General features: G+C 44.7%; 1 protein-coding gene across 5 annotated transcripts in view; it reads left to right on the top strand.

Moving 5' to 3' along the window:
• The window catches only part of ABLIM3 (actin binding LIM protein family member 3), a 102,318-nt gene that overhangs the window by 63,749 nt on the left and 24,532 nt on the right, over window positions 1-14,037 (top strand). For all 5 annotated transcript variants that reach the window (XR_014795027.1, XR_014795028.1, XR_014795029.1 and 2 more), the window contains exons 7-8: window positions 1,178-1,265; window positions 12,962-13,020. Coding sequence is in view for 1 of the 5 variants with exons in the window: in XM_084884220.1 (XP_084740346.1) it covers window positions 1,178-1,265; window positions 12,962-13,020 (147 nt within the window). In the remaining 4 variants the exon portion in view is untranslated. The remainder of the gene's footprint in view (window positions 1-1,177; window positions 1,266-12,961; window positions 13,021-14,037) is intronic.

Below are 14,037 nucleotides of genomic sequence, written 5' to 3'. Positions count from 1 at the left end.
TCCAATGTTATTATCTCCTCGGCCCACGTACCCTATAAAAGCATCTGCTGCACTATCAGTGGTGAGGGCTCTGGTTTTGTGGGCCTTTTGTTTGTCTCCTGTATACTAAGAGTCTGTCCTTCCATTGTTACTCTCACAATATTTGCCATGTCTGTGAACCTCAAGTATTCTTTCTTAACTAATACTTTAAATTGTCTTTAAGTTGCCTCATTTACATATAAGGAAATATATATAACTAGAGGCCCAGTGCACGAATTCGTGCACAGGTCAGGTCCCTCAGCCTGGCCGGCGATCCGGGCTGATTGGGTCAGTCTCGCCCATTTGGGGGGAGCAGGGAAACCACGGGAGGTTGGCCCGCTATAGGAGGGTGGCTGTGGGAATGCACTGATCACCAGGAGGCAGGTCCTACATTGAGTGTCTGCCCCCTGGTGGATAGTGCATGTCATAGCAATTAGTCGACAGGTCGTTGGTCATTCAGTCATAACGGTTACTTAGGCTTTTATATATATAGGTAACAGGAAAGCCAGAATCACTTGCAATATTGCTCATAACCAAAAAATAAGTATAGTTCTAGCTAGATTTTACTGCTTGTGGAGGCTCCTGTTCTCATTCTTAAAAGGGTAGATTAGTAAGTTTGGGATAGATGTTAAAGGCATACTGCACCGAACTGATACTTTCCCATTGAAAATAAATCAGAAGAATTGATAGAGGATTGAAAAGGAGAACACTTTTTCCCATTGATCCAATGTTATTATCTCCTTGGCCCACGTACCCTATAAAAGCATCTGCTGCACTATCAGTGGTGAGGGCTCCATCCTTGGGGACATGCTGGGATGTCCTCAGAACAAGCCTGGTTCCTCATCTGGAAATGAGGTGGGACTGGAAATGAGGTGGCCTCCAAAGGGCCCTTCTTCTGCAAGAACAGAAGTGTGAGTATCCGGGGAAATACCCCGAAATGCCATCATGGCCCATGCTGTGTAATTACTGAGCTTCCTAGATGAACTTTTAGATAGTTCTGGTCTCTCCTATGTAGACTCCCATCCAACCTCAGGACCATGAAGATGCCAGCAAAACTAACACACCCAGGAAATGTTCAAACCCAACACGCGCCCCTCCCCCTGCCCACGACAACAGCCCCAGGTCTGTTGTCTGCTATTTCTCCTTTTTATTTCCATAGGCAGGAGGGAAGCACTACCACCCAACATGTGCCAGATGTGTACGCTGCCACCAGATGTTCACTGAAGGGGAGGAGATGTACCTCACAGGTAAGCAAATCAGACCCCCTGTAAGGCATTCCAATCCACTTGTGACTGGAAAGGAGATACAATCGCCTTTTATTTCAATGTTATCTTGCTTTTGGCTTATCCTAGGGTTTGCAATTAACTCGCCTCTCTCTGGGTGGTTTGGGAAAGTTGCCGGTGTGGCTAATATGAAGTGACATGTAATCTGCCTTCCATCCCTTTGCACCTCCACCCGCTGCTTGGCTGGCCTGCTTCCCTGGCAGTGCTCTGACAGACTCCCCTGGCTCTGCCTCGGGGTGGGAGGTGGAGCTGGACAAGGCCACGGGGTCAGAAAACCTCAGAGGGATGCCTGAGTTGCAGAGTATCTGCAGCATCTCCCCTTCCTTCTCCCCACACCTGAGAGTATCACACCAATGACTTTCAGGAGGCACAAAAAGGGGATGGAACCAGCACTCTCTTAGAAGCAAATCAGGCCTGCTTCCCAGGGTCCAGCAGGTTCAATCCTCCACTCTCTGCCCAGTCCATCGTTCGAGGGCATCATGGAGTTCTTGGCACAGTCCTGTGAAGGGGTCTGTGGGGCCCTTCCTTATCTACCAGTTTGACCTAGCATTTAGGACCCTCTCATGAGTTCTCAGACTGCCTGTCTAGCCTTGAACCAACCCAATAACTTAAGCTGCCAAATTTCAATTGTTTATCCATTCAACAATTATTTTTTTTAAATATATATTTTATTGATTTTTTTTACAGAGAGGAAGTGAGAGAGATAGAGAGCTAGAAACGTCGATGAGAGAGAAGCATCGACCAGCTGCCTCTTGCACACCCCCTACTGAAGATGTGCCCACAACCCAGGTACATGTCCTTGACCAGAATCGAACCTGGGACCTTTCAGTCCACAGACCGATGCTCTACCACTGAGCCAAACCGGTTTCGGCTCAACAATTATTTTTTGAGCAGGCTCTCCACTGGGGTCCATGAGTCCCAACCACAGCCCTATGCCCATTGCTCTACAGTCCAGTGGGGGAGATGGATTGTAGTCCATAATCACACAAATAACTGTCAACCAGGATAAGTTTTGTGAAGAGGAGACGTATGGGACTATGCGAGCACATAACAGGGTGGGGAAAGGCATCAGGGAAGATTCCCAGAGGAGGAGGATAGGTGGGTGTTAGCTTGGCAAAAGGGGGAGAGGTGGAGTGTGTCAACTGGAGGGGACAGAATCTGCCAGGCTCTGAGGTGGGTAAAGAAATGGCAAGTGTTGGAAACCTAGGGGAGTCTATATGGCCGAGATACAGAGGTATGTTGGCAGGGGTGGGCCAGGCCTGTCCTTGTGGCTAGGATGGTGTTCAGCCCTCAAATGAGCATGGCCCCAGGCCTCTGGTTTTGTTTACATACCTTATCCTCAGCAAAGACACTTGTCTTCCCTGCCCTCCTTTGAAAATCCTATCATTCTGAGCCCAGTTTAGTCACTACTCACTTCATAAACCCCTCAGGTCTCCCTGACCCCACCCACAATTTAACACACGCCCTTCTCCCTGAGACCCTATATCCCTTTGTCTACACTTGGTCCCCTCCAGCTTACGTAAGAGTCTGGGCCAGCTTCCCGAGAGCCCTTGCTCCTGACACTGGCCCCACAAGTACTCACTCTACAAGTGATCACTGCTGGCTGAACTGCTGTGATTAGCCATCCCCAGATGTGTGCATATCTCTTAGGAAGTAGTGAGTGTGTTAAGCTGTGGGTTTCTCTACACAGTTTCCCTACAGTGCAGATCTAAGGCCAGGGCTGCAGTTACACAGAATGTGACTTCCTGTGAACCTATCTTAGTCACATATGCCCACATCCAGGAGTTCCTGCAAGATCAAATGAGTCTCTGCCTAGACCAGGTGTAGCCTTTGGAACAGGAACTATCCTTCATATTGCAGGGTATTTATAGCATCCCTGGCCTCTTCTGACAAGATGCCAATCCCTCTTCGTACTGTGACAACCAAAAATATCTCAGGCATTGCTAAGTTTCTCTTGGAGGCAAAATAATCCTTGATGAAGAACTATAGACCTAGATATATTCAACAGAATCTCTTATCATCTGCTCAAATGTTGGAACAGAAATTCCTGGGTTGGATGGTGTCACTCCACAACTACTTACTTGTATGTACAGTCACATAGATATTAGAGGTGGGAGGTCACTGGAGACTTTAAAGTAACAACCCCCATTGTATAGATGGGAATAGTGAGACCCAGAGGGAGGGAGAGACTTTCATGTGAACCGGAATGTGAAGGGGGCAGAACAGGACTGGCCTTATAATTCCCACTCCAGGACTCTCTGCACCTCACCTCCTGGGACCCGAGACCCAGGTCCTGCCTGCTTACTCAAGGACTAAACTGCCCCTTCCTGTGAGTATTGATCCCTCGGGGCCGGGGTCCCAGAGTGGTTCCTGCTGCAGGACCCTGCGCTACAAGCTAGAAAGCTCACCTGAGTAGCAGCAGCACCTGCAAGATTTCTTTATGGACCCTGACCACCTTGGGAATCTGGACTTTGCACTTGGTTTGAAAATTTATTGCATGGTATTTCCCTCCCCATTCCCTGGATTAACATATTTTCTAGCATTAAAACTGCCCCCACATTCACACCCATAGAGCAATCAACACCTTTACCTTTCTGTCTGAATTCTCCATCCTAATCTCTCCCCATGTGGTGCTTTCAATCCCGATTCCACTGCTTCCTAAGATTTTACCTTGAGTGAGTCTCTTAACACTCTGAACCTCAGATACCTAGCCTATCAAATCAGCTTTTAACAACCCCTATATAGAGAAGCAAGCTAGGTTCCTGGCACCTCTTAGCTCATTCATTTAACAAATATCTATTGAGCATCATCTGAGTGCCCGGGGCTGCCCTAACAACTGGAGACATGGCAGTTAGCAAGTCAGACAAATTCCCTGCGCTCATGGAGCGCCCATCCTCATGTATCACTACCTTCTAAGCTCTGCTTCCAACCAGAACTCCACAGAATGCTGAAAGAGTTAAGTGACGAAGGGAACAGCTTTGTGATCATGAGAGAGAATGTACAATCAAATTTAGGGTGCAAGTGCCTCCAGGAGGTAGGAGATATTCTTGGTGATGAAGTCGGGCCTGTTACTCTCCTCCTTAATTATCCCCTTCCCCACCCTCCTGGCTCCTGGGAGAGTGGGAGTAATTGCAGGGTCTTCAGGGACCTGCCTTGAGAGATGCTGAGTGATCCTGGAATGAGGGGGACCAGGCCATCCAACGCTAGAGTCACGCTGACTTGGGCTGTGGGCGTTTGGGGAGAATGTCAGCCATGGGGGGGGGGAGCCTGGAGGGAGGTTCTGCTACTACTGAGAGCTTGGCCTGTGATTGCCTTGGACATCCTCCCTGGGTGGGATGATATTCCCCTGAAATAGCAAGAAAACTGTCCTCCCCGGCAGCACAGGAGTGATGAGAATTGGCTTAGAGCAGGGACTCCTGGGTTCAAAGGTCAGCACTTCCATTAATGGGCTGTGACTGTGACCTTAAGAAATTACTTCTTTCTCTGGGTCTCTTCCTCCACCTATACAATGAAGATAATTACACTGTCTTTCGTTCCTACTGAGGCCATGCTATGCGGCAGGCTCTCTGTGATGTGCTGGCTGCTCAGAGATGAACGAGGCAGGTGTACCTGCTTCCGAGTGGAGGGTACACTATTAGGAAGGGAAGACAGACTTTACTCAAACAGAAATGCAAATATTCAATGGCAAGCTGTGTGATAAGTGCTGTGAAGGGGGAATTTGGGAACAATGGAGATGTTTTAAGGCTCCTGATCTAGTGAAGATCTTGAAAATGAGTAGGAGGTGGGAGGGTGAAGAGGGGAGAGAAGATTGTGGAGGCAGAAAGAACAGCAGGTGCAAAGATCCATGGTAAGAGGAAGCATTGCATAGTGGAGAAACTGAGGCAAGCCCACGTGGCCAGTGCTCTGAGAACAAGCACACTCCACAAAGTCCTCATGAATATTCAGGAGATGAATGTGAGGCTGCAAAGTGCCACACAAAGCAGCATACAGGGGGGACGGGGAGACAGTGTTCGGGAGCCTGTGAAGTGCATATACCCAGCCTTGTTGGTTCCATAGCCAGACACAGAATGCACGGTGCTGGCCATGGGGCAGGGAGGTTCTTTTGGGCAGTTTATTTGTGTTATAATTGCTGTGTGATGGCTTTCTGACGGGCTCTAATTGGGCAGAGTCTGACATCTGTCTGGGTGAGAACTTCTGAGGTCCCAGGAGACAGGAGTAAGTTTTCTTTTATTTAAATTCTGCTGTGCATTCAGTCTTGCAACTGCTTTTGTAAAGATGCCAAATTTCTCATCTGTTTGTGTCTAAACCCTTCATTTGGGCTTCACCAGAGAATTAGATCACTGATTTTGTGCAGCAAAATAATAGCCAAAATGCTGCAGGGTCAGGGCAAAACTTACACTGAAATCACAGAGGCTACAGTTGCTAGGCCAGTGGGAGTTTTTCTAACCCCAAAATGTGGCTCATGAGGTAAATGTTGTTCTTGTTCTAAATGTGCCTATACCTTGGAAAAAAGGAAAGATAGACTTTTCTCTCTCCTTCTGTCTACACTAAATACCCCCATGTCCTCAGAATAACTTTGGAAACAGGAGTTCAGCTGCACATTTTTAAACAGGTCCCTGTTATCATTTGTATATTTAATTAAACCCACCAAGCAGGAAATCATTTATGAAATCCTAGGACAAACTCTGCTCTGCTGAGGAATATATTATAACAAATTATAGGTCCTGATAATAATAATAGTAGTAATAGATAAATAAAATGCCTTATATTAGTTGAATGCCTAGTATGTGCCATACACTGAGTTTTAACTTCAATATACCATATTATCATTACAAAAAATGAACCAAAAGCCATTAATATCTGCATTTTAGAGAATAAAAAAGTTTAGAGAGGTTATGTCCCTGGGCCAAGGTTAGCTAACCTGTTTTGCTAGGGTTTAAGTCCATTTTCTTTCATTTATTATTAGAATTCTTAACCTGTGGTTCCTAGTTGGCCTCCTGAATGCAGTAAATCCCCTGAAATCACTTGCCAAAGTTGCACGTAGGTGTTTCTTTAAGGAGAGGATTTGTAGCTTTCATCAAATTGCCAGGTATCCATGGCCAAAATAAAGTGAAGAGCCTGGGTTCTGTGGTCATGCAAATCCACAACAGTGCCCTGGAAGCTTTCTTTGATAATCACACCATACCCTTCTCTTATATAACTGAGTCAATTTCACATCACTTTTTTTTTTCTTTTTTAGTTCAGATAATACAAGGGCCTGGTACCAAGAAGTGTGTCTGTCTGCACAGCAGGATTGATCTTTAGTGGAGGCCTCATTGTCCTCAGACAAGTACCATAGAAGAGGTTTGCTGAGCAATAGATGTCTAGGAGAGTGTCCTCTGTTGTTATGGTTTATGGCATGCCAGCCCTCAGACTAACCTACACATCTCATCAAACCACACTTAGAAGGGCACTAACGTAATTGTGGCTGCTATAATTTAGTAGTTTAGCATTGTTATTTTAAATTGGATCTTTCTCCTGACAGCTTAGGTTGTAGGAGTTATGCTTAAAAACTTTAAATCTTATGTTTTCCCAATCCTGCTACATAATTTTAGACTCTTCAAACATATCCTGCTACCGTGCTAAATTGATATTTCCTAAAGTCTGACTCTACTAAGCATATTTCATTTTAAATAGAGTACATTTTAATTTTTGAGGAGCTGCAATTTTTTTTTTTTATTTCTGGGGTTACCAAACATCTCGAATCCTATAGATATTACAGTGTGGTCGTTTTAAGTTGGTATTTTAAAGTATGTTTCCAACTTGCTCCTCTCAGGTTGCCACAGACTCAAGACAATGTGGCCATTTTCTCACCAGTTACATGTCACATCCACTTCACCAGCCAATTTGTCCATGTTGGTCGAAATTAGGTCCAGAGTAGCAATTTCCCTGGTTGCTTCCTCTATTTTCTGGGAAACAAAATTGCCTGCCGGGCAAGTCAAGAACTTGTCAGATACTCACATTTTAGCTCAATGAGATGTTTTATTAGTCTGGACTTTTTAGGTGGCAGAAACCCAACTCAAATGACATTAGGCACAAGAGGATTGAACAGCGCACATAACTGAGAAGCACCGAGGAGCAGCACAGGGGGAGAGGCCCCCAGGTGTCAGCAGGTGGTTCTCCCTGCTGCTTTGTGTGTATATCCTCGGCTCTCCCACTGCAGACTGGCTGCCTCCATGAGGGGTGAGGCGGCATGGCCAGCCCCCGGACACCAGGGATGCAGAGGGGCAGAATTCTTTGCAAGGTTCAACAGAGGAGTTCCTGGGAGGCTCCCAAAAGCCTGACTTTGGTCACATACCCACACCTAGCCAGGGTGGGGAGACTGTGATTGGCAGGTCGGCAAAACACCTAAGCTCCCTAAACCCTAATTTGCCCATCTGAGAACAGGGATAACCATAGGCCCCACCTCACCGAGCTGCTGTGAGGATTAAAGAAGTGAATACATGGTAAAGGCTTAGTACAGAGCCCGGCACCACCAGCTTTGCCGATGTGGAGCTCATAATAAACACTCAGTAATGTAAAAATAACCATTCCCCATGATGCCATGCACTAATAATGTTGGCTTTTGTCAATAGTATCATTATTGTTAATAACACTTAGCACAGGGCTCAGCACATGGGCTCATAAATGTTATTATTATTTATCTTGATTATTTTCATTATCATTATTATATTCGTTATCATTATTATCTTTCAGTTGAGTACTATTGTTATAAAGTGTATAGCATAAGAACTGGCAGAGGCACTCCATAAATATAAGAAGAAGAATAAAAATACTTAGTGCCTGACACACACTAAGCACTCAACACATTTTAATAACTGTCCTAACTGTTCTTTTCAGCAGTTATTATTTCTTGTGAATTACTCGGTACTGCCGTTCTCCTTTCCTCATCCCACTTCGTCCTCCATGGTAACCTGCTTCATGGTAGCTAAGCAGGTTTGCCCCTCAATCTTTATTAAGCTTCAAGCCCCCTTGATCGTGTCAGTTCCAGGCAAGCTGGTCTTTTCCACTGCTCCCAAGGTGCCCTCATCCCTGGGCACAAGCCCAACCTCCCAGAAGGGCACACTGGCAGCCAAGTCAGGCTTCTGCTTAGTGACTCCACCTTACCACCCGTCATCTGCTTGCTGCAAGCCCCTCGCTCACCTGCTCACCCGGGGGAGTAAACACCACCCACGCCCTGCAAGTGTTTCCTTGCTGCTTTCCCTTCCCCAAACTGGATCCTGGCAGACAGCTTTTATTTGTTAGAGGAGGGAAAATAATAAGAACAAAAACGGCTAACGCTTACATAGTGCCTACTCCAAGGCAGATGCTGTTCTAAGTGCATGTACAGCATGCGGTCCACCCTTATCTGCAGGGGACACATTCCAAGATGCCCTGTGGATGTCTGAAACCATGGAGAATACCGAAACCTATACACGCCAAGTTTTTTCCTATACATACCCACCATGTAAAATTCACATAACATCAAATTAACCATTTTAAAGTGTACAGTTCAGTGGCATTTAGTACATTCACTATACTCTGCAACTAAATGCCATCACCCCAAAAGGAAACTGTACCCATTAAGCAGTTGCTCTTCATATCCTTTCCCCCTAACCCCTGGCAACCACCAATCTGCTTTCTATTTCTGTAGATGTACCTATTCTGGATATTTCATTTAGATGGAATCATCTATTATGTGACCTTTTGTGTCTGGCTTCTTTCACTTAGCATGGTGTTTTCTATGTTCATCCATGATGTTGTATGTATCAATGCTTCATTCCTTTTTATGGCTGAGTTATATTCCATTTTATGGATTCACCACACTTATTTATCTGGGCAGGGACTTTAAAGGAGCCATTCCAAGGCCCTAGCAAGTCTATGTCACAAAGGTAGTGCTGCCCGACATAAAAGCAGATCTCAGAAATTCCATCCTATTATGCTCAAGAGAAATCCAGACAAGAAACCTGCTGAGGAAGAACAGGCTGGCTAGGATCAGGGTTGAAAACTCAATAGCCTGCTCAAATTGCTTAGATGAGTGAGAAGGGCTAGGAGGCAGACAGCAGGGAGGGTCACGGGCCCCCTGCCGGGCCTTAGCGCATTCATATTCAAAAATACTTAAGAAAACACTGTGCTGCCTAAATGGAATCTTCCCCTGGCCAGCTTCAGTCACTGCCCCATTTGTAACCCCAGCTGGGCATTCTGGAAAACTGTGGCACCAGTTCCAGTTCTGGCATAAATATCCATTAATACAAAAAAAGTAAATGAGTTGGCAAATTGAATTTCAAGGTCTAACAGAAAGGTGAGTGGGATCCCAAACATTAAATAAGTCCATAATGTTACAGGTGCTATAACCAGTCAGATAAGACTGAATGCTGACTCTGCTACAGACTAAAAACAGCCTTAATACCTAGCCCAGGGACAATCTTAGAGAATTAGATCTCTATCTGATTTAGCTGACACAGAAATGGCTAATCCTTCACTTCCATAACCTTTACAGGAGGTTCTAACTGCAGAACTTGGAATTGTGAGTGACAGTCTCAGAGGATGAGAGTGTGACTTGTGGAACCAGGAGTCTTGCAACAAGCAAAAACATGTTGAATTTTTACAAGTTAAAGAGTCCTGTCTTGTAAAATTGATTTCTTTATCCCAATGGCATTCAGGGAAACAAATTTGGAGTGTTAAATGGTATTTAGCCCTGCGGTTCTCCAATTCAGTTGTAAATCACCTGGGGAGCTTAATAAAATCACAGGTTCCCAGGCCCCACCTCCAGGAAATGGACTTCAGGGGCTCTTCTGGGGGACCAGGAATCTGTTTTACTAGGCTGCTGGACAGGTGGCCCACAAGTCACTCTCCAACAAACCCCAATCTAGTGAATATTCTTGTAGACAATCTGAAATTATAGCTGTTGAATTGTCTAGATTCTACCTCTTGTCCAAATCTCTGGGCCTGCTTAGAATTCTATTTTACTGGCCTGAAATAGAATTCATGCTTATTTTGTTTATTCATTAATTCAGTGAGTATTAATTAAGGATCTGCTGCCCCTGCAGGTATATCTGTAGAAAGGACAGAAATGAATCCCGCTTCTTATAGAATTTATATTGGATGAAGTAAATAATTATTTTTCCATACAGAGAAGCCTATTAAGATAGAAACATAAACTCTCCATGTTTGGGTGGGATAGTAAATGTTCATGAGTGTCACTACCACGTGACGTATCTCCTCAACAATAACCCTGCTGAGCATCTACACACCCAGTGTTTGCTTAAATACTTACAGGAGCGGGAAACTTACTTGTGGAATGAGCCCTTTCAAACTTCAGACATTAAATTTTCCTTCCCTGAAACTTTTGCCTTTGGTCCTTGCTCTCCTTTATAAGATATGATGAATGAGGTTATCCCTCTTCCCACAGAGAAGCATTAAAATATTCCCCCAAAAAAATCCTTTTCATCCTTCTGTTATGGTTACCATCACCCTCTGAATGCGTATCACTGTGTCTTTTTTTTTTAATACAAAGGTGAAAGCCAACTATTCATTCATCTTTTTCTTTGTTAAACTCACATGAGCCAGGCACTGTTTAAGACTCTGGGGATAAAGCTCACAGAAGAGAATAGCCCTCCTCTTCACTCTGGATGCTGCCGTTCTATTAATGTCACATTGTAGAGCTCACAACGGACGCTCACTAGATCATAATTTCATAAAGGTCTTCATGAACAAATCATCTTTTCTTACCTTCATTTATCTAAGTTATTGCTATCTACCAACAAATGCCTCCCCTCTTTAATTGGAATAATATTCTGCCAACTCCCAAACTTTGTTTTTTCATTTTGTTATATTTTCTTTCTCCCTTTGATTCTCAACCCTCACAACGTATAAACCTGTGTACGGAAAGCCATCTGTGGCTCAGCTTTATTTTAGAACAGTGGCATGGAGAGACCATCTCATCTGACGCCTTCCCCTTAGACATGATTTCCCCCATGAGAACTTCTGCCTGACTTTTTACCTTTCCTATGCCTCTTTTGCTTAATCTCGTGACCTTAGACATCTGTGTCCACCTCATCATTTCCTACAGTGATCATCCATGTGCTTCCTCCAGAGCCAGAGTGGTAAACAACTCCTGGTGGCTTGGGCAGCAACTCAAAGAAGACCCGGAAATGGTCTCTCTAACTCCCCGAAGCAAGGATCCCCACCCACCACTTGGCAGTAGACACACCCTGAGGTTTCTGGATCAAGCTGCAGACCCAGAGTCCCTCTACTGGGCTCTGAGAGCCATTGCACTTGACGGAGAAGGAATTAAACATGTGTCCAATCATTAGGAACATCTAAGACTGTCAGCAAACAAGAATCTAAGATCATTATCCCACAAATGACAAAATGGCTCTAGAATTAGAATTTTGGAAATAAAAAATTCATCTCCTTGTTATTCAGATGAGGAAATTGGGGCCTTAAAGAGGAGGTGTTAGAAGCTGAGCAAACACAAGAACCCAGGGCTCCTTATTCCAGGCCCATCTTCTCTTCACCACTCTTTTGGGTCAAATTGTTCAACCTTAAATCAATCTCCTGTCACTTAGCCAGTATTCCAGCCCTGGAGTTCCAGGCAACAAACCATAATGGTGAGTATATCCCAAAAACAAAGCCAGACAAACAAATGCCATCTGGGTGCTCAGGAATCCAGCCATTTGCTGGCTCCTTTCCTTTTAGGGCTGGTTACAAGAGGAATGGCACCAGTGGGATAACATGTTCCTATTTTTTTCTTCTAATCCAGGACATCTGTCCCTTCTTTGGGGAATGTGTAATATTTGGGGCTCCTCAACATGTGACCAGCCACCTGTTGCTCATGCCTTTCCAAATTGGCCTCTCAGTATGGGGCTGGCCAACTGGCTTCACACCCACAATGAAATGCAACATTCTAAATTTGAAGAGTCTGGAGTCTTTCAGGAATTAGCAGGTCAAGTCAAAGCCCTTAAGCAGAATATACATCATGACACTTCTTCCCCTTAAATGTCATAGCTCTGGTAGACTGTCACCAATCTTTGAAGAGAATGAAAGCTGGAGTTCACCACAGTCTGTCAGTTTATTTCACCTCCAATGCCATTTATTCATTCAACATACATTTATTGACCACCTGCTATGTGTCACTCACTGCCAAACGTCCACTCATCTATTTACCCCCACAAACATGTACGGAGACTCTACTGAGAGCAAAGTCCCATGCTGGATGCTGCGGGAGGTCCAGCAATGAATACAGCCTAGCTCCTGCCCAGAAGGAGCTCTTAATTTAGTTGGGGTGATAAATCTACAAGCTACTATGATTTAAGGCCATATGTGCTAAGAGATACAAAGAACTATGGATCACAGAGGAGCAAGAAGTCATTCTCAGCTGACAGGTAAGAAAGTTTGCAAGAAGATGTCATGTCAGCATTAACCTTGAGAAATGGGTAGGATTTGGACAGGCAAAAAGAGTGCATGTCTGGTTGAATCCCTGTAGCAGCAGAGATCCAGGAAAAGCAAGAGTCCTCCTGGCTGCTGTGTTGGATTCATATGCTGTTGAGGGAGTAAATGGAGATGGGAGAGGGTAGGGAGAGACTTGAATGCTGGCAGGGGTGAAAAGTCTGAGCCTCTGTTATTTTCCTGGCCCCCAGGTTCTGAGGTTTGGCACCCAATCTGCAAACAGGCAGCCCGAGCAGAGAAGAAGTTAAAGGTAAGCAAGCCCAGGCTGGGAGCACTGTGCTTTAATAGAAAGTAATTCCTTAGTGTGCATGCTCCCAAATGTGAGCCTAACACCCACCTCACGGGGCGGGATTAAGACATTGGATGTGAGAGCAGTTTGAAAACTGTCCAGCGGTGTCTTAATGTGAGTTTTTTAAGCATTTCTGGGGTGAGGCTATGCCGTAACCATTCCTTACCAAGATGGCAACCTCTCCGAGATGCCCCAATCTAAGATCATTTATTAATAATAATAATAATAATAATAATAATAATAATAGTTAATATTGTCACAGGGATTGAAAGTTTGCAAAAAATCTTCACAGCCACTGTCTGATTTGGTTTATTTAATTATGGGGCAGGTAGGGAAGGCATTTTATCTTTGCTTTGCTTGTGAGAAGACCAAGGTCTAAAGAGGGTGGGGATTTGCCCACAGTGATGCAGCCAGGCAGAAGCATAGCCAGTCTCCAGGCACACGCTGAATCAGTCCCTCTGAATTACTGAGATTCTGGGTTCTCGATCCAAGAACTGCAGAGAGGGGCCCTGTTCCTCGGTCCTTGATGCTGTGCAGGAGACACCTGGAGTGTGTGTTGGGGCCACTCGATGATCTCCAAGGTGTCCCTACACTCTGGCCCTCAGATCAGCTTGGTTCCTTGGAACTGTGTTAAAAGTTACCTGCTAGAGTCTAAAGTAAAAACACATGTGTACAATTTCTGACCAGCTGGTGAAATATTATTTTTTTTTTTTTTTTTGCCATCTCATCCATCTAATGTAACTTCTGGGAAAGAGACGGTTTGTTGATATATAATTTTTTTGACCCAGGAGTGGTTTTTTCCCCCTGTTTCTTCCAAGGCCTCTCTCTTTTAGGTGTAAGAAGACCTAATCATCTCTTTCTTCCTCAATGTCTGCCTCTTTGGTGGCATTTCTCAAATTTCAGTCACCCTACCACCCTGATGCTTTTTGCCATATCTGTGTGCAACCTGTATCACTATATAATTAATATTTTTCTTTT

Source organism: Pipistrellus hanaki (genome assembly GCF_964339955.1).
Source record: "Pipistrellus hanaki genome assembly, chromosome: 5".
Lineage (NCBI taxonomy): Eukaryota > Metazoa > Chordata > Mammalia > Chiroptera > Vespertilionidae > Pipistrellus > Pipistrellus hanaki.
The sequence above is the reverse complement of the archived record's forward strand: the minus strand, read 5'-3'. Positions and strand labels throughout refer to the sequence as shown.